Source organism: Sparassis crispa, assembly GCF_003851025.1.
Source record: "Sparassis crispa DNA, contig_000004F, whole genome shotgun sequence".
NCBI classification, from domain to species: domain Eukaryota; kingdom Fungi; phylum Basidiomycota; class Agaricomycetes; order Polyporales; family Sparassidaceae; genus Sparassis; species Sparassis crispa.
This window is the reverse complement of record NW_020939751.1, coordinates 255,584-274,631: the sequence shown is the minus strand read 5'-3', so window position 1 is coordinate 274,631 and position 19,048 is coordinate 255,584. Positions and strand designations below refer to the sequence as shown.

The following is a 19,048-nucleotide window of genomic DNA, read 5'->3' as shown; positions in this document are numbered from 1 at the left end:
CCGTGACAATACAAACGCGTCCGACTCTACACGTGTATACTCACCCTCGCCTTGGCGTCGGCAATGGACACAGCTAGCAGGTCATCTTGAATTCATTCACATCTGCCACCCTGTAATTTATCATCAGAGTGCTTCCAAATCTTTCCATGTCCATCACCGACGCTCCGAGCCCACCGCACACCGCCCTACTTGTCACACGTGAGACGTGATGGTCCACACAGACTGCTTCAAGTTGATGCAGTTCAATATCCAATCTGGTCAGTTTAATGGGTCTCTAGCATGGTGTACTAAGATGAACTTTGGTTGTGTTTCTTGTGTTGTGCACGCCTTCGATATTACCCTCCCGGTGATGCTACCTTCACGATATGACACAAGAATACCATGTCCATAGGAAGGAGTTCGTCTTAAATAGAGAGAATCTTAAACTTGAGCTTGAGGTCCCCAAAATAAAACCACAGCACCCAGGATTCCCGCGTGGTCCCCCACCGTGGTACTAACTGGGCGGCACCTCGGTTAACTTCGCAGATCAGACGGGATGCGGTGCTTTCGAGGTCCTATGGCCGTGGATATCTATCCTAATTCGACAAAGTATATAAAGCATAGAAAAAGAACTCTCGCAACCCACAGCTTTCCACCACAAGTTTGCCACTCGATTATCATTCCTCGTTGCAGAAATATATTTCCGTCAAACTATGCTCCGGCATCTACCCTCCGCTAAGCCGCTCAATACTGCTCTTATTTATTGGAACCTGCTTTGTCTCATGTAAGTATCGTAATGGTGTGTCTAGCTCACGACGCAGTCCGAGATCTTTCTAATAACAGTTGGCCCTGTCAATCATCCTCTATGAGCACATGAAGAAACTCTCTATTCTCTTACAATGGATCATGCTTTTACTTTCTCTTCGAGCGACTTATATCTGGCAAAAACGTGGATGTGCGCCAAACCTGGAACACTCTGCAATCTCTGCATCCAAAACAAGTGATATCAGTACACGCTCGGTATCATATATTCCAGAGCTTACAGGAGGGTTTACAAACCACGCCGTCTCCCACTCGTCCTCCTTCCACCGCCGCCTCACAAATTCAGCAATTTCACTCCCAGCCTCGCGCACGAGTGCTTCCTCTTCCTCCGTTCCAGGCGGGGAGCGCACGAGCTTGTCCAAACTGACGTTCCAATCTGCGAGCGCAGGCAGGCACTCTGGTAGTGTGCTTGGCGAAGGAGGGGGTTCTGTGTTGCCTGTGAAACCCCACATCCCGTCCTGCAGCAGCCGAGGTGCGACCGAGGGTGGAAGCGACGGCGGAAATATAGGGAGACGCGTCCAGATGAGAGTGTGTTCGATTTCCGGAGGGACTGTACAGATGTGAGCACAGAATACGCTAGGCCAGCACCGGCTGGCTCACCTGAATACGGCCAATCGTTCATGATAACACTGATCAGCTCCGGGGGAGTATCTGCGATAAAATATTCGGGAGAGTCGGCAGGAATGGAAGGAAGCTCCGCGGGAATCCTGTCAGAGACGTGTAATCCACTAGGAGCAGAACGATCTTGGTCCAGTCGAGAAGGAAGGCTCGACTGGCTATCCGGTTCTCCCCATCGCAAGCGCTTGCAGAGAAGGTAGTTCACTGTGCTGAAGTTCCACGAACATATATCCAAGCGAAAAATATAAAGAACGTACCCGTGGAGTCATACTGTGCCCGGATCCGTTTGGCCCATGCATCGTATCTGATCTGCAGCTTCTTGTCCCGCTTCAGGAGCCCAAGATCGCTTTACAATGGTTAGATTGCAGAAGACAGACGATCAGGAATCACTCACGAACTTACCCCGAGTTAACGAAGGTCTTCAGTTGCTTCCAGGTGAATTTGGCGGGGTAGTGAACGAGTAACTCCTCGCGGGTGGGTGGTCCAATTCCCAGAGGAACGTTCTCCGGTGTGAGCGTCTGGCTGATGGTCATGGATCTATGCTACATACTTGGATGAGCCTTTCGCATCGGGTCTATCACAAAGACGTGCATACGTATATTCGATTCAGGATGGTTAGTGGATGCCTTCCCGTAGCCGTTTAGAAACGTTCTAATCTAAATTTCGTCTCTAAATCAGGCCGGCACGTCGGCAAATTGATCTCCGCATACCGTGAGAGCAAAGTGAGCTCTTTCTAAACCTTATATCTGGAAGGGGGGGGAGACCCCCCCTTCCAGATATAAGGTTTAGAAAGAGCTCACTTTGCTCTCACGGTATGCGGAGATCAATTTGCCGACGTGCCGGCCTGATTTAGAGACGAAATTTAGATTAGAACGTTTCTAAACGGCTACGGGAAGGCATCCAGTTAGAGCAGTGTAGCAGACTCTCCGAGTCCGATCAGAGGTTAGCACGGATCTCGGGCGCCGGGTCGCACGTGCGCTCCACTTTCATGGCCTCCGTCGATTCACCAAGGGTCGTTTACTGCATTCTTCACAAGATTCTCCATGGAAATATGTGCTTCATCGGTACACAGTTTACTACGCACATATCTCTGTGCTGCACACTCCTGTATACTCGGATTCTGTGTGGATCTCTCCCAATCGTCTGTCTCGACGACGTCTTTCCCTCGTTGCGTTCAAGTTGGAGTCGTAAATCCTCTTGGATCGATTCGCTACTAATTTATCTCGATATGCAGTCCATGTCCACCGGGGAGCCACTGGCACTGTATAGCAGCCGCGAATATAGAAGTGGATGCATGAGATTGGTCTCTTGCTCCCTCTTCTGTCCTTGCGGCTTCAGATTGACAGGTGCCAATCGATCGTCCATCGAAGACTCAGCACCACATGCACATTAATTATCTTCATGTTGACTGGCAATTGACTGGTCCGAGTCAGGATCAGCCTGAACTCGAAGTGCCCCACTGCGTGCTCAGTGCGACCGTCGACGACAGCCTCCAACCAACAGTGCCAGCCTCGCGATCCGTTTCGCATAAATAGCTGCGGCAGACCGCCAACTCTCCCCGCCTCTCTGTCTTCCTTCCTCCACATCTCCAGGCGACGGCGCACCTGACAAGATGGTCGTCGACATTCGCCGTGGGTAGATGGTAGAGGCCGGTGTCGTACTCTTCCTGCCCCCTCGCATTCCAGTATGCATCGCACATCTTCTTCGTACTACCGTACGCTTGTCCCTCTCTGTGTATGCGAGCACCATCCCCTTCGTCTTCCATCCTCATCCGTCCCCACGGCGGCAACCCACTGGAGCGGACGAGCGGCACGTAGAAAATAACATCGACATATCTTCGAGAACCCTAGTCGTTCCGGGCCTCCATAATGACTGGATGCCTTTCCCATTACGCTCGATCACTAGGCGCATGCATCCGCGGTTCCTCATTGTACCCCGTCGATAAGTCATCACGCCGCTCCTCTCATGGTCATCAGTATCCTTGGGCTGGCCTGCCTCGCTGTCGCTCATGGATAGTATTATAAAACAACGGTTGGACTATGAAGTGCATTTTCTTTCATGGTTCGATTCATTGCTTCTGTCCTGATGTTAGCTCGTTCTTCACAGTCTCGCTATAATCAATCTCGTCGTCAATCCTCAACCCCGTAATTGCTCGAACTATCGAGGTTCTGTGTGCTCCCCGTGGTCGCCTCCTCGTTCTCGTCCTCATGACGTCCAACGCCATCACATCCTTGGGATTCATCATTGCAGAAACCTGCGCCCACCACTTGGTCCTTGGAGAACTACCTTCTGGTCTCCTCAATCTTCGGCACCTGCACATGCCTCGACTCCCGCGTCCATCACTATCCCCTCGCCCCGCGTTCGCGTACGATGTATACTATAATAGGTGCACCTGTCCGGTGTCCCTTTTCCGTTTTTTGGATACCCTGACAGTATAATAGGTGCACCTTCCCGGTGTCCCGTTCCGCGTTTTTATTCCCTTCTCCCTTACATCAGGTGGGTATACGCCGCCTACTTTAATACTCCCTCGCCCTTCGTGCCGCATCTGCCTTTCTATGACAGTATAATAGGTGCACCTCCCCGGTGTTCCGTTCCGCGTTTTATCCCCTTCTCCCTTACATATAGGTGCACCTCCCCGGTGTCCCGCTTCCACCTTTGCCCCCTTCTCCCTCCAACCAGGCGGCTATACTGCGCCTACTTTAATCCTCCCCTTCGCCCTTTTCAGTTTGCCTCCGGATCAAGTTTCGTCCAGCCTCCGTTCAAGTGCCCCGTATTCCGACGCTGGATACCCGGTTTCGTTTCACTCTGCACACTTGCAGCTCTAGATCTCCCCGACTCCCATCAAGCACATCCCTCCCTACTACTCCGTTCCACGAGACGACAGAGCGTTGAGGATCCACGGCAGCAATATGCGCCACCATCCTCTCCCGCCAGCTTGGAATGACGCGCCCGTCACTGGGTGTTGGTCTCTAGCGTCCACTCAGAAATCGAGGGTGAGGGTTCCCATTCACACTGTTATCTTGTATCATTTGGCTGACATGCTTCATAGGTCGAGTGTGTTCCTTATGTCGTCCACACGGCGTGCTTCGGCTAGCGCCTGGACCCATAGGTCACCGCTTCGATTTCTCGGACGATCCGATCGTATGATACAATTCTACATTACAATACTGCTTGATGTCATCTGGGAATTTATTGGAGGCTGCATGTAGCTGCATAGTTGATGAATGACATCCTCGTCACGTCTGCAAGATGTGTGCTGCATAAATCTTCCAGTTGATATCAACAGAATACAGTCTCAGTGCCGTCAAAATTTTGCCTGGTCGTGTTCCTTGGTTTCTAATATTGAGAAGTCCCATCGGTATATACGTTGATATTGTCTTCGTTGTGCCCGATTTCATACCGACCAGTATCTCCTCTGATGGAACTTAGACGCAAATCACGCGAAATAGAAGACACCACCTGTTGCCGCCTTGGGTAAACGATCTATAGCGGGGGCACGTAAGAGTCTCTATCGAAAAATGATACCTCTCCTAGCTTGCACCACAGTTCTATCTCTAACCCACATGCGAAGACACAGCCTCACTGCAACCCACTGATCACCTCGCCATTCGCCGCCCACGTTGGGCGCGGGATGCGGAACAGGTCGCCCTGGCGCGCATATGTGATGTCCCCCAAACGCGCTACGGCGTTCAGCTTCACCGGGTCGACAAGCCCGCGTTCGTTCAGTACATCCTTGCGCACGTGGATGTACTTCACGAGCCCGAGCACCAGCGTCGACGTCGTCTCGCCCGACTCAGGGTGCACGATGTCGTGCGACTGGAACAGCTGTGGGTGCCGCACCAGCGATCAGTTGCTCTGCTTCCGCTTGAGATCGGTAGACGGGACGCACCTCGCACTCCATGCTAAATGCACTCTCCTTCACACGCGCGGCTTTCACCTTAAGCTGCGTATCGAGCAGCACTCAGACTACGACAATCAATATTTGGATAGCGTTACACGCACACTCGGCTCCTTCGTCAGTCCGCTCAGCGGCCACTCGCTGATCTCTGCAGGTGCGTCTACCGCTGTGGCGTTTGCGTTTTCGACAAACGCGTGACTGATGATATTCACCGTAAACTCCTTCGTCTTCAGCACGTTTCGCAGCGTGTCTTTCAACCCGTCTGCACGTGGCTCGTGCCTTACCGCAAAGGAGATGAGGGGCGGATCGGGCGCAACCTGAAGCATGTCCGAAATTCCAGGTCGCTGGCGAGAAGATGCGCAGCAGAGCTTACCATGTTAAACCAGCTGCAGAGCACGTTGAGAGTTAGTGCGAAGGTACATACACAGATCATTAATTACCTGAACGGAGCGAGATTCTCTACGCCGTCCTCGGATATGCTGGACACAAACGCGATCGGGCGAGGGACAATCCCGCTGGTCATGAGCGCGTACTGCCGTAACCCGCTAGCCTTAGTGCATCATTCCAATTCATGCCAGCCAACCAGCGCACTAACCAATTTCCTATTCGCCGCAGCTGTACCATGAGCAGCACAGGACAATTCACGAACGGAAAAGACTCACGTGCGATCCGTCGTCGCGGGATCGACGCCATGAAAACCGGACTTCTCACCGGCAACCCATTCACAGCCTTCGGGGGTGGCGTCAACCTTCTGCGCGTACGTCCACGCCGGCGCCGGCGGTACAGTGAACTTGGCAGGCGCGTCGTGGGCGAACGCCGGTAGGTCGGAGATAGAACCCATGCTGAACAGGAGCGTGAAAATATGAGCTAGAATCGAGAATGGGAGAGCGGAGAATAGAGCGGGAGAGTGGTGGTTGTGCTACATGGCAGCGATAGCGGCGAGCCCTATGTAGGTGGAAAGGGATCGACTGCTCACTCCATAGTGAGGTTTCGCATAAGGTACTCATTCAGCACCAGCCGGCCGTAGACCAAGCTTGATGAATGGCGCGTTTCCGAAGGCTCATCGATGGGAACTGGCAATAGCCAGTAATGGCGGGAATAGAGCACAGCTGTGATCTTAATCCCCCTGGTATTATTACCTTATCAACCAGTTCTCAACAATGTCGCCGACGACGGTCCGTTTAGCTGAGTAACAAGCAGATTGAGGCCCGGGTCTGACAGAAATTTAAAACGTACAGTATACACATACAAGCTCAGAAGCCATAAGTGCGCGGTGAGAAACATCAGAGGGACTAACATAGAGAGCATGACGTACTCACAAGAGTTGAACCAGGTATTGTCTCGTAGTGAATTCGTATGCCTTTGAATTCCGAGTGAAGACCAAGTTGGAAAAGCGCCCGTAGACACCGAATAATAAGCGCCGATGCATGCGAGCTTCGTGGTAATACAGCTGGCCAATGTCCATCAGCTATAGCTAATTAAAAAGAAAAAAAAGTTCATCAACCTTCTGTTGCTGTGAGTGCCGACATTCACATTGCGCTGTCTGTGGTCATTCCCTCGCGCGAGACGCACTGGTCACATCATTGTATCCCAGCATCGGTAGCTATTAATACGGATGTCTTCGTTCGCTCCCAGATTAGCTCCAAGTTTTTGCCGCCTTGATCTCGATAAGTTGACACAGCAGAGTCTTGGGCCCTGGCTTCTGTACGACTAGTACTCTTCCTAACTTGAACTCCTCCCCGGCGTTATGTACATCTGTACATCTCTATGTATAATGTAGTCGGTAGATTTTTTTAGTATCCTTTCACCGCTTTTTATGGTAAACGAGCGGACGTGAAACACTCTCAGTTGTAGAACTCCGAGACGAAGGCGTAAAACACTTCGTCACACTGTCAAAGTAAAGAAAACACATTATATTGCGTGTGAGACGAATTAAATGATAGGCAAGCTACCGGTACCATGCAAAATTGAAATTTACAGCGCAGAGACTACACCGATGGCTACGGCATCCGAGTCATACATGGCCGTCGTTGGCCACACTATGTGTAATGGGCGTGCTCACCACTCTGACACCGTCATTGCGAAGCTCGGTGTAAGAATAGAATGGCTCAGAGCGTTGTCTTCGAATCCACGGTTCAAACAGACGTCCGGGCTCTATTGCCTACACCCACACCAGTGATGTGTCGTTCCTGTATAGAGCGTGGGACAGAAGGCAAGTTCTCGTCCTCACAGATAATTGGTAGGATATAGAGGCGTGGTCTCCGGCGGTGTTTGCGGCGGGTGTGAGGGTAGTCAGAGGGCCAGTCAGAAGATGCGGTCGCCTTGGTGTGGATTGACCAATCGAGCCGCTCCCTCGGCACGGGAAGTGCAGGCCAGGAGCATTTATTCTGGGCAGGGAGTGACGGGGTAGGGTCGAGAGCAGGGTGGGCGGCGAACACAGGAGCAGGGGCAGGGCGAGGGATGGGAGCATGGTGAATGAAGGCATTAGAGCCAATTAAAAGTGAGCTGTGCACGTTTGAGACGCACGGAAGACAAGAGAACGGCTCGGGAAGACGGCACGCTGTGGAGGTAGTGTATCGGTACATCACGTTGTCGTAATGGGCCAACAGGTCGGCTGGCCCGGCCAGGCCGCCAAGCGCCTCAGCGGTATTTGCCGTTTGTCCACATTCTACAAGGAGGAGCTGGTATAAAACATACACAGAGCAAAAATAATTCCTCATACCTTTCTGGCTACGATAAGGGCCACCAAAAAGGTGCCTCTGCAGTTTAAGCGGGCACAATCCACAACGACGTTACGGCCCCACCTCTCCACGCAGACCAACGCAACTAGGATGGTGGTGGTGTTGACTCGCGACTTCATCACCAGTCTCTTCACAAGGTCGAACAAGGCTGGGAGTGTTGAGTGAAGCTCTTGTGGGCTGGGGCACAAAACGATAACGTGACAGGGCTGACGACCAGGTAATGACAGCTGCGACCAGACATTCGACCACATAGTCTAAAGTGGAAGACAACATTAGTAGAGCAAACATGTTGTTCTTCGACGTCTCGACATCGTTGACTCGGGGTACGTATACGTACTGCGCTAATCCTATACACCACTATTCAGTGCTCTCGTACGTATGATAGCGCAAATGGGTACTGGCTCACATAAACACTTGGAGTGGCTGGTGACCATTGCAAAAGACACACCCGGGAGGTAGGATCTTCCCAGAGCTAACAAACAGATTCCTGTTAGCTATAGGTTTGAACCCTCCGAGTCCGAAGCTGCCGGATTGTTGTACTTACACGACGATCACGTGGTACGACACGATGCGTATCTACGACACTCTTTTCTTTGTTGTCCAATAGTGTTGCGTGTAAAACTGTCATGTTTAAAACATGTATGTTTTTAACGTGTTTTTAACACGTTAAAAACATGTTAAAAACATAAGGCCAAAATGCCTATGTCAATAAGTTCGGCGCCAATGGTCACGTCGCGTCGGATTCCCCCATAGCGTACTGGGCCACGGCATGCGGGGGTTGCTCACAAGCCCTCATCGAGGTCAGATGCTCTACTACAACTTGACAGCCACTAACAGTTCTCCTTCAAGCTTCAGATTTCATGTCCTTTTGGTCGAGCGGGGCCCAAGAGAACAGGTAACAGGTCTTCGGAAGTAGGCTGACAGTTCCACTGGTAGGATATGGGGTCATCGAGTAGTAGAGTAGGAATATCATACGTTCGGGCCCTCCGATCTCTTCTGCAGCCTCCAGAACAACAACCACCATGTTGTCGTCCCGGCCTCGATGAATGTGGGATTTTATCGTCGCCGATAGCTCATCTAACCCTCTATACCCGCCCCATGATGGGCATCCAGCGTACGGAGTTGGCATTCCCGACGTTGGGCAAACACAGCCAGACACACCCTCACCATCATCCACCAGTCCAATCGCACATCCATCCCCGCAGCACGCCAACCAGCTCATCGTCACTTCCTCTACCACTCGGTCTGTCGCATTCATGAACCATCATCGTTTGTCCTAGGATGGACGACTGCCGTTCACAGCGGACTTCATGCTCGCTCATGTTCCCGCTGGGCAACCGGGTTGGATTATGTAAGGGGTTGGTACAGAGGGTCCTTGGTTGATGCTTTCCCCTCCTTTCTTCCGGTGTAACCCCCATCCACCTACATGGTCTTATCACTGGTGATCCTGTACTCCAGGTAGCAGAGTGCTAGTCCAGCCAACGTCCCGCTCATGCCATTGTAGATCCGCTGCTCCATACATACTTGGTTCGTCGAGGCCTGTCGTAGACATGTCCTAAGCCCACTGGGGCGAAGGCGGATATCGTATTGTAAACATTGTAAACAGGTGCAAAAATGAGGAAATCTACAGTTTATAGTACGCGAAAATAGGTCACGTGGCCACATGTTTTAAACGTTAAAAACATGGTGTCAAATACCTCCGGAACCTAACATGTTATAAACCTAACGTTAATAACATGCTTTGAGTTTCTTACGCAACACTATTGTCCAAAGAGGGTAGGTACATAAGCGGCGAAGCAGCGCCACAACATGTTTTCTCTTTATCCCACACATTGTCGAATGAACGATGCTTGTCATTCCGCTCTTACTTGCCGCTACATTAGCCCTGTATGGCTCTTTCAGCACCACTCTGTTCGCAACCCTGCGAACAAACATGAGAGAGCAGCTATACGGTCCCCTCTTGTCCTCCATCAAGCTCGCCACTGGTTTGATGTATGTATTCAGAAAATTTTGTCATTTCATCTCTGAAGTTTACTTTGCACAGCAGCATTACGCCTCTATCTACGCTTATATCGCCACACTCCCTTCCATCGTCGCCGATGCATGGAAGAACGGAACATCTATCTATAACCACTGATCTTATTGTGAGGCCCGTGACTGACTTAGTCGCTCTCTACTCTCCCATTTCTACTTCCAAGGCTCCCCTCCAAGTGCCGCTTCGTACTGGCGACCTTCATGTCACCATATTCGATATCTATTGTCGCTTCCCCTGGGCAGCAATTGGCGCCACAATTCTTGTTGCATCTCTATTAGTTGCGGCTGCCCTTTTCATGATTGTACAGTTAGAGAAGCTTTCTATCTTCAAGACGGACCGTGCGCCACATACTGAAAACAACTCTTTCCCAATTGTACGTGTGCGACGTTCTTCACCGGAAATTGTCTCTGACTGTAGGTGGATTTACTGCACCTCAAGGTTGTGTCTTATGATTTCACCAATTTGTCCGTCTCATCCATGCCTAGCAGCTTTGGCTCCGAATTATTCGGATTCCGCGGTCATCGCCTTGAACTTGAGGCCCCAGTTACTGCTGGCGATCCGTCAGTGGTCATATCACCACTCGATGTCTACCATACTGATTGCATTGTTGTCAGACCCCATGACCTCCCGCTTTGCACTGCTACTGAATTGGATGAGCCCGTGAATGGAGTAACCAATCATGTCCTCCCTGAGAGTCAAGTCATATCCACATCCCCCACCAATCTTGAAGGTATTCATTCCGTCTCTGAGCATGTGGACAAATGCACCCAGACGGCTTGTGATGATGACGAATCAGACCGTTTCCTTTATCCCGGCAGTATGGAGGACATCTCTAACAAACTTCTTCGGGCCATTAACAGGAACTTACCGCCTGGGCGTCGCAATGCAGACATTCTTACTCTCCTTAGTGAAAGCTTGTGTGCTATATCAACTGGGCATACTGCTGCACCGATAGCCACTAACACGGACAACTTTCGAAAGAAAGTACTTCGAAGAATTTTCATTCCCATCGGGGACAGATTAATGCTGCCCTCTATGACAGCTGGGAAGACTACTGCACCGATAGCCACTGAAGTGGTTAATACCAACTTCCACCCGAGTCACTTACACGAGACAACTCCTGTCACTAGTGACATCTCATCCTCTGTGATGATTGGCGAAACTACTGCACCGATCATAGCCGAAGTGGTCAACACCAACATCCACCGGAGTCGAGTCATAGAAGAGGCAACTCTTATTCTTGGTAGCGCATGTTCTCTGACGGCTGGAGACACCACTGCACCACTGGTCACTGAAAACCTGAATCCCGTCATCCTCCCGAGTCAAGTGCTTCGCGAGACAGCTCCCATCGATAATGATAGCTTGTCCTCTGCGACGGCTGGGTGCACTACCGCACCGATTATCACCAAAGCGGTCGGTACCCACACCCACTCGAATCAAGTCCTTGGAGAGTCAGGCCCTCTTGGTGGCAACTACTTATCCTCTGCGATTGGTAGGGACACCACCGCTCGGAATTTCGGTCTCGGAGATATACCCGGATTGACTCCCATTATACCCGAATCGACTCAAATTATACCCGAATCGACTCAAATTATACCCGAATCGACTCGAATTGTACCCGAATTGACTCAAATTATACCCGAATTGACTCAAACTATACCCGAATCGACTCAAATTATATCCTTAGAACTGCCCTCTGAAGGTCTCGCAGCCTCCCGTTGGGCACCTGGGAACTGTGTCCGCAATGGCGTATCGGAATCAACTCCGTTGAAGGTGCGCGCTGGTGCAAGGAAATACCGTGGCTCTGGAGGAAGTTATCAACGGCGGCGACAAGCTGTTCGACCAAAGGCTCAGGCTGGTCCAAGTGCACCTGCCTCAGCAGCTTTAGCGCAACCTTCTGGTTCTCCTGATCCGATGCATCCACACAAGAGGCCTCGCGGTCCAGGTGGCGATCGCACACCGACGTCAGATCCTCACACAGACGCTCACGTTGGTCCAGGAGCATCGACATCAGCGTCTCCACCAGCGGCGCCACCCACCTTTCAGAAACCAAGCAATTCCGGTGGCGATTGCAATTGGGCGGAAATTGCTCACTTAGAAGGTCACACCGACCAAGAGGTATTAGCCTCTTCATCCTCGAAATCGTGTCTTCCAAATAGTATTCATGGTTTTATGCCGGCCGTCGATCGGGAAGTCGGTCGCTTTGCATCAAGATGGGTTGCTCATGATCACTCTCCCTCAGAGGGAGAAGGTCGGGACGGGAGCCGGCATTATCGCGGAAATGGAAGTGGACGTGGACCTAGACGTGGACGTAGGGACAAGTATGGGAAATACAATGGAGCACGTGGAAGGGAGGATGGAAACGGCGGAGGTCAGGGCGAGGGTTGGGGCACAAACGGTGGCGGGGCCATCGCGGTCAATAACGACTTCGTACATCCCTCACGCCAAGACGTCACATCTGTCGTATCAGCATCGGGGCATATCGACGCACCATACGTGATATATTCCACACTCGACCCTAAGGGTAGAACTGGCAACGGATCAAGTTCTGCTGTAACTCCCTCAGACGTCACCCACGGATCGACCAACTATGATGTGAGTCCTCATCTTTAATCGTATTTGCTGTATATTGAACTACTGTGTTATCATTGAATCAGACGAATAACGTACAAGACGAGACTACTCCTCCGAGAGCGGTCGTCTCGCCACCCTCGGAATTGCATCTTGAAGGTCCTGGTGACCCAATGCAAAGCCCTGGCGGAGACGAGAATGGAAATAGCGGCTACGAGGGCGGACATGAGTTGAATGATCGCCGAGATGAGGAGCATCAGAGTGAACACGATATATGTGAGGGCGGGCATGAGCATGGCGAAGGAAGCAGTGAGTGGGTCGTTGGAGGCATGGTTAGAAGGTGGAGTATTGACGGAGGTGATTTAGGTTAGTCCTTCTCTCCTCTGCCCGATTCAAGCTCACGCGGTGTGCTGTGTGCTCGATACAGCACGTTCAGATCGTCCCTTGGGACGTAGCCCGGACCGGCGAAACACCGCGTAAAGTTGGTTGATTCTTGCAACCACAACGTTGTCATAGACTCATAACCTGGTCTGAGATGATATCAACGGCATCATTATTCTTCATATTAAACTTGCCCGTCTAACTCTTTGCGGTGCCACGCTTGGCAAGAGCGTGTGGCTTCTCCACATTTACCCTTGGGTGTTAACATCTTTCGTCAAGGAAAAGGCTCTCAAACACTCTGACTATCTTGCATGTATCTCTCTGTCGCGAAGTACACATCTCTCATGCGTATTATTTTGTCATCCGCCCTAACGCTTGCTGTCTCGATTTCTGTTGAATGATCTACTGTCCGGATCTGTGGTTCTATCTACTCGCTCTCATCTCGGACAACATCCCGTATTTGACCGGATTTGTTGTACTGTACCCTGTACTTAAACTTCACTATAATTAAGATGTCTTCATTACTTTCATCTCCTACACTTTTCTGTTCAAGCCTTTTGCAGTCTGACCACCGCCTCGCTCAAATATCGGCTTTGTTCTTCGTCTCTGCCTCTAAGATGCGCTGCTCTTGCGCGGTAGCGAAGGGAGGAGAGGTATTGACGGGTAAGTTGGCGTAGATATGGGTGGTCAGTCGGGACGCGGGACCGATTCTTCTGTTTAAGGATAGTTTAGAAGTAGGACTTCGAAGGTGACTCACAACTCAGATAGCAGGCTAACGATCCATTCATCTTCCGCGAGATCAGCGCCCTGCAGACGCTCGGAAACGGCGTGCAATCCCGTCGCGAGGTCTGCACGGTCCAGAGGACGAGTAAGCCATTGTCTGGTGCGGGCGTTTCTATCGGCAAATTGGTCAGCATAATCATATATTGCTGGGTTCAGCGGATTTACTTTGAGTCATCTAATGCAGTGGAAGATGATGCCCGGGGCAGCGGCGACGTCGTCTGCAGCATCCTCGAGCTCTTCGATGAAGGCATGGATGAATGCGTCCGCTTTTCTGGCAAACGTGCTGTTCGCCAAGGGCTCGTCATGTAGATTACGCAGAGGAGGAAGGAGATGGTGGACGAAGCTATCTTGTATCTAGCAACGACAATTCATTAGAGTTTCAGCCGTGATTTTGTCGTATGATAGAGACCAACATACATGGTGTAGCACTCCCTCGCGCGAAGCAAGTGAAGCTGCTTGGTCTACGTTCTACGCCCGATCGATCTCGAATGCGATGTTCACGTCGAGGCGGCCCTCCAAATCCTCTGAGTTGCGAAGTTCAGCCTGGCGTACAATCGTCTCCAAGATTCGTGCAGGACTGTAGCCAATGGACGCTTCCAGCTACTTGCACATCATACCCAGCTCCGTCCAATATGACGCAGCTTGCACAGCAATTACGCCCTGTTCTCGTACTTCGTTGGTTGATTGGGACAACCGGCCGAAAGCATCGCACAAGCGAGGCTAGATTTGTCCTGTGCTCTGAAAAATTTCCTTCTATATCTGTCGGATCTAGCGCTGATGTAGCGCTCGATGTGAGCGGCGATCATCAAGCATAGAAGCAATGACTTCCTACGTGTCAGATAGAACCTGCCCAACAGTCGGTTTGCCAGCTTCAACTTTTCGATCGATTCGTCAAGCTGGATCCAGAGAGTAACCGTCAGTTAACGGCTGATGCATGGTCTTTCGTTAAGAGAACAGCCTCGAGCGATGGTTCACTAAGATATCTGTTCGGAGATAATCCCTTGTTGATACTGAGGGGAAGGGGGGGAAAAGCAGGAACCTAATTTCGCTCCTCTTATGTGATGCTTCAGCAGCTTAATTTCATCCTCAAGAATTTGAGCCTCTTCCATGAATTTCGCTCGGGAGCTAAAGCCTAGAGGGTCAACTCGGGATGTTGCTGTCAAATCAACACCTACTGCATGCACGGACGGGGCGTCATAGTTGGCCAGCTTGCGTGAGATGTCAGTGGTGTCTTCTGCATTGCCAATCCCTAGCTTCATAAAGGCTCTAGCGCTGCAATCCGCTGTAGGCGAGACCGTATCAGATGTATGCAATATGAGTACATGCTCTGTTGCTTCTTCAGGGCTTTGTGCGATGCCTTCTAGCGAAGAGCGAGCTTGAAACTCAAGACCGTTTACACCCAATTGTACCAGTAACTGGTCTGCTAGTCAACCCGAGAAGTACACTGCCTGCAGGAAGATCCGTACGTAGCTCATGCAATCTCTTCAGGCGAGCACTTTGGACCGCCGAGGAGACTATAGCAAAGCAGAACTTTCCTGTGCAGAATCACTGAGTGTGATGCATTTCGAGTCACAGGTACACCTCGGATCCTCATGGACTTACCGTGCTCGTTTCATGGCTAGTACAGTGCATAGACGGTAGGGCCCGAGACGCAATATGCTGCATGCACGCGTTTGAGTCGCGTCACCCGGTCACGTGGGTAGAAGATACGCGTACATGTCAGACACGATATCCTGAGGTGTCTGTCTATCATCCGCCCTCGGGGGACTAGACAGGCTCCGAAATCGTCTCAGACTTCGCACTCTTTTCTGTTCCGAGAATTCTGATACGTATGTCATCCTGAAGTGGGGCTTGCAGTTGTTCGCCCAAAAACCCCGGTAATCTGTACTCTCCTTCACTGGCTCGGAGCTACGTCAGCTCGCCCTTTCCTTTTTCTTCGCTGCTTAGCAAGCTGCTTAGCCAAAACTTCACGACTTCTGGAATTTCAAGCTGTTTGTCACTTGCGTTGCGCCAGCCCCTCTGCTCGCGGCCATCCTAGATGGCGACCCCAGCCTACCTCCTCCATATTCTGGCGTGGCTGTTCTCACAGTCGTCGGTGACGCTTCCCTGTCACCGGTGGCTCTTTATTCTGTGGAGACTTTTGGGCAGCCTCTGTCAAAATGACGGTCATATATGAAAACGGTACCACCTCCGTCATTGACTCCAACTCGGGAATTATTATTGAGGAAGGTTTCTCCTCGACGGTAATGGCCTTTATTTCTCCGCGCCAGCCATCATTTGGATTGTCTATTCCTTCGCTATTGACGTACCCTTAGTTCTCGTCGGACTCAGATTGTTGAGATTCACCTCCGGCGCTGGCCTCGGTGTCCTTTTTACTCTGCAATACGTGCTTGCTACCTTTGACAACAGACGTGCTCAACAGAACCGTCCAATATGTGTTTCCTTCATCGATACTGAGACGGGCAGCGCCTTACCGGATCCCGTCATTACTCTCGCACCTGTCGGCGGCTTTCTCGTCGCCTTCACCTTCGGCATGCACGAATTTGGCAGACATTGAATTCCTCTCGATCCTGCAGCTCGAAGGTTGAGCATTTGGCCATGGCGTGCGCATGTCTCTTTCGTGCCGGGTTGCGTTCCGAATCATTTCACGTGCGCCATGCCACGCGATCGTTGCAAACGCCACATCCTCAAAGTTCAACACACACGTTCAACATACGGCTTCACCTGAGCCGACCTCTGGCCACTCACTCTATCACTTCTCAGGACGTAGGTGCCCTACCGTCATCTCTTCAATGACCCTGCCGAGAATTACTCGTATCCACTCGTTCAAGGGTACTAAGGGCCCATATCTCGCTGAGGAATGGGCTGCTCGTCGTCTTGGTCGTCGCATCTTCCCTTCGCATCACGATTACACCAAAGCAGTCCTGAAGGACTATGACGCTGGAGGTCGTCATCATCCAGCTTGCGTTGCTGCCCGAACAGCTGACGCGAGGAGTCGTAGGGTACTGGACTCAGTTTCTGTCGCCCGTCACTTAGCGATGGGCGAGTTCGCTGTAGTTGGCATCGACGACAACCGCCACACATTAGTCGACATTGGTTGCCTCTTGCACGTCGTTCCCCAGCCGCCCGTCCTTGAAGATGTTCATAGGACATTCAGAAGGTGCACCGATTTTGAGCGCGCCCGCCTCTCGTCGGTGGAGGGGACGTTCAACCTCGAGCAGTGGATGCCCAAGCATATCTCCGACGTCTGTTGATCTTCTACAATGTTTCACGACAGCTGAGCTAATTTTGTTGTAGTGTCTTCGGCTTAATTGTCACTTCGTTGCTCTGGGTCCTGCCATCGCTACTCAAACCGTGGCTCGAGGGGTACATTTTCCCTTCCTCGCTATCCACAGCTCATTAATCTCGTCTGGTCTAGCTACCTCTAATCCGCCACCACAGCCTGACGTTGGCTCACTACTCATACTCACCCGACTCTTCGGCTATTCACGATCGTGACTTCGTGAGTCTCTCCGTGCCTTTAATGAACGATTACTTACTTCTTCGTAGACAGAGGCACCTTGTGTACCCTCGACCTTAGACCTATTAATCCACGCTCGTACTGCTTCAATCGGCATGGATATTGATGACCCAGACAAGACACTGGTCAACGACATTCCAGTGATGGATTTCGAGGGCGTGTCGCCTACGGATATCTGTGTGGAGAGCCTCAACATCGCACCTGTTCCTTTCGCGGAGGCGACGGTCAAATGCGATGACGAAGAGATGCAAGATAGCTTCGCCCTTGGATCTGCTCGTGTAACAAACAGAGTGGATCGTGTAGTTGACCCTCGCCGTCGTCCGCCTCAAGTTACTACAGCCGCCCGGGTTTCGAAGTCGACCTGCACGTCCAATATCACGCACAAAGACGATGAAATGCGGGACGATTTTATTATTGTCGGATCTGGTGGCGTTGCCGAGAAGGAGGGACGAGTGGCTGATCCTCGCCGTTTGTCTCAGAGTATTGCAGCTGACCGGATTCCGACGTCGATCTACAGGGACAAGATACTGAACGGCTCATTCGCTGTAGAGGAGGAGGCATGGGCAGGTGATCCTTGCCGTCGCCCACCTCAGGCTACACATCCGGCTTTGAAGTCGACTTCGATCAAGGCAAACGCGTTCGCGACTCTAGGCTTTGCCCCGACTTCGGGATCCTGCAATAATTTCGACACTGCTGATGGCTGTTACACGATGGACAAGGAGTCCAACATGAATGAAGAGGACAAGGCTGTGGCAATACCGAACTCGCCTTCTCCTGTGCAGATCTCCGCCCCAGTGGTTTCTAATATGGAAGACCTATCCAACCTGTTCATGACGCTGGGACTACCCACCGTGGAGAACTACGACGCGGAGTCCGTCGTCGTCAACGACGACCTACCAATTCCGCGTCCTCCTACACCTCCGAAGCCTTCTCGTTCTCCTTCCCGGGCGCTAGTCCTACCCGCCATCGATATAGGTGACAATGACGAGCAGCTTTCATCAGACTTCGACAACACTGGCTCTGTGGGCCTCGATAATATGACTGAGCTCAACATTGAGCAAGCTGAGGATGATGAAGATGACGTACCACAGCACGAAAAGGGACGTGCGTTAACTGCAAGAGAGGTTTTGGAGCGCGAGGTCTTTGGATCTGACTCCGAGGATGAAGATGACGACTCACCTCCGCTTCCAGTCCTACTCGCTGTCGACGTGATTCACGATGACAAGCATCTTCCATCCAATTATGACTACACTGGATCAAACGGCGACGCAGACGACGATGTAGACGACCACAGCGCTCTGCAAGCTGAGGACAGAGAAGGTGGCGTCGAGGACGGACAAGCACCAGAGCAGGACGATTCGCCTCCGACCACAACAGATTTGGAGCGAGAAATATTCGGCAGCGACTCCGACGACGAGGATGAGGACTCACCCATCCAAAGCTGCAGTATTGATACTTTACTTCCGTGCGCTGCTACATTCGGGAACATGGTTGCGCATATACGGGCGTTCTAGTCGTCTACTGGTCGTTCTCCTCGATCCGTTGGATTGTCTCTAAAGGCATAGCTCGGCTTGTCGGTCTTCTCTGGCGAGGATGCGTGATCAAATTGCCGTATCGTCAACGACGCCCATCGCGCGTCCCATCCGATCAGCAGGATCATACCGCCGGCCGAGATTCTGATACGCAAATTCTAGTCGGGC

At 51.5% G+C, this 19,048-nt stretch overlaps 8 protein-coding genes and 1 non-coding gene across 9 annotated transcripts; 3 read left to right on the top strand and 6 right to left on the bottom strand.

Annotated features, from left to right (window-relative positions):
- Positions 1-453: 453 nt before the first annotated feature.
- On the bottom strand, positions 454-564 carry SCP_r0500860 (the record flags this gene model as incomplete). The annotated part of the gene is made up of 1 exon (XR_003546571.1): positions 454-564. It is a non-coding gene; the product is annotated as a 5S ribosomal RNA (ribosomal RNA).
- A 319-nt stretch (positions 565-883) lies between these two features.
- Positions 884-1,952, bottom strand: SCP_0500850 (hypothetical protein; the record flags this gene model as incomplete). Its single annotated transcript, XM_027758154.1, has 5 exons — positions 884-964; positions 1,023-1,351; positions 1,402-1,623; positions 1,677-1,765; positions 1,822-1,952. 5 exons carry the CDS (start codon positions 1,950-1,952, stop codon positions 884-886), a joined length of 852 nt encoding a protein of 283 aa, XP_027613955.1.
- A 3,046-nt stretch (positions 1,953-4,998) lies between these two features.
- SCP_0500840 (predicted protein) lies at positions 4,999-6,298 on the bottom strand (the record flags this gene model as incomplete). Its single annotated transcript, XM_027758153.1, has 8 exons — positions 4,999-5,244; positions 5,309-5,362; positions 5,422-5,634; positions 5,691-5,703; positions 5,758-5,849; positions 5,913-5,919; positions 5,980-6,159; positions 6,294-6,298. The coding sequence occupies 8 exons, from the start codon at positions 6,296-6,298 to the stop codon at positions 4,999-5,001; spliced, it is 810 nt and encodes a 269-aa protein (XP_027613954.1).
- Positions 6,299-7,901: 1,603 nt separating this feature from the next.
- On the bottom strand, positions 7,902-8,309 carry SCP_0500830 (hypothetical protein; the record flags this gene model as incomplete). The annotated part of the gene is made up of 2 exons (XM_027758152.1): positions 7,902-7,985; positions 8,040-8,309. 2 exons carry the CDS (start codon positions 8,307-8,309, stop codon positions 7,902-7,904), a joined length of 354 nt encoding a protein of 117 aa, XP_027613953.1.
- Positions 8,310-9,104: 795 nt separating this feature from the next.
- Positions 9,105-9,338, top strand: SCP_0500820 (hypothetical protein; the record flags this gene model as incomplete). The annotated part of the gene is made up of 1 exon (XM_027758151.1): positions 9,105-9,338. One exon carries the CDS (start codon positions 9,105-9,107, stop codon positions 9,336-9,338), a length of 234 nt encoding a protein of 77 aa, XP_027613952.1.
- Positions 9,339-9,904: 566 nt separating this feature from the next.
- SCP_0500810 (hypothetical protein) lies at positions 9,905-13,144 on the top strand (the record flags this gene model as incomplete). The annotated part of the gene is made up of 6 exons (XM_027758150.1): positions 9,905-10,050; positions 10,106-10,466; positions 10,532-10,653; positions 10,708-12,688; positions 12,751-13,030; positions 13,092-13,144. The coding sequence occupies 6 exons, from the start codon at positions 9,905-9,907 to the stop codon at positions 13,142-13,144; spliced, it is 2,943 nt and encodes a 980-aa protein (XP_027613951.1).
- A 449-nt stretch (positions 13,145-13,593) lies between these two features.
- SCP_0500800 (hypothetical protein) lies at positions 13,594-14,079 on the bottom strand (the record flags this gene model as incomplete). Its single annotated transcript, XM_027758149.1, has 3 exons — positions 13,594-13,672; positions 13,803-13,940; positions 13,994-14,079. 3 exons carry the CDS (start codon positions 14,077-14,079, stop codon positions 13,594-13,596), a joined length of 303 nt encoding a protein of 100 aa, XP_027613950.1.
- An 835-nt stretch (positions 14,080-14,914) lies between these two features.
- Positions 14,915-15,303, bottom strand: SCP_0500790 (hypothetical protein; the record flags this gene model as incomplete). Its single annotated transcript, XM_027758148.1, has 3 exons — positions 14,915-14,953; positions 15,004-15,243; positions 15,295-15,303. 3 exons carry the CDS (start codon positions 15,301-15,303, stop codon positions 14,915-14,917), a joined length of 288 nt encoding a protein of 95 aa, XP_027613949.1.
- A 1,317-nt stretch (positions 15,304-16,620) lies between these two features.
- Positions 16,621-18,862, top strand: SCP_0500780 (hypothetical protein; the record flags this gene model as incomplete). The annotated part of the gene is made up of 4 exons (XM_027758147.1): positions 16,621-17,073; positions 17,126-17,194; positions 17,247-17,330; positions 17,378-18,862. 4 exons carry the CDS (start codon positions 16,621-16,623, stop codon positions 18,860-18,862), a joined length of 2,091 nt encoding a protein of 696 aa, XP_027613948.1.
- Between the last annotated feature and the right edge of the window lie 186 nt (positions 18,863-19,048).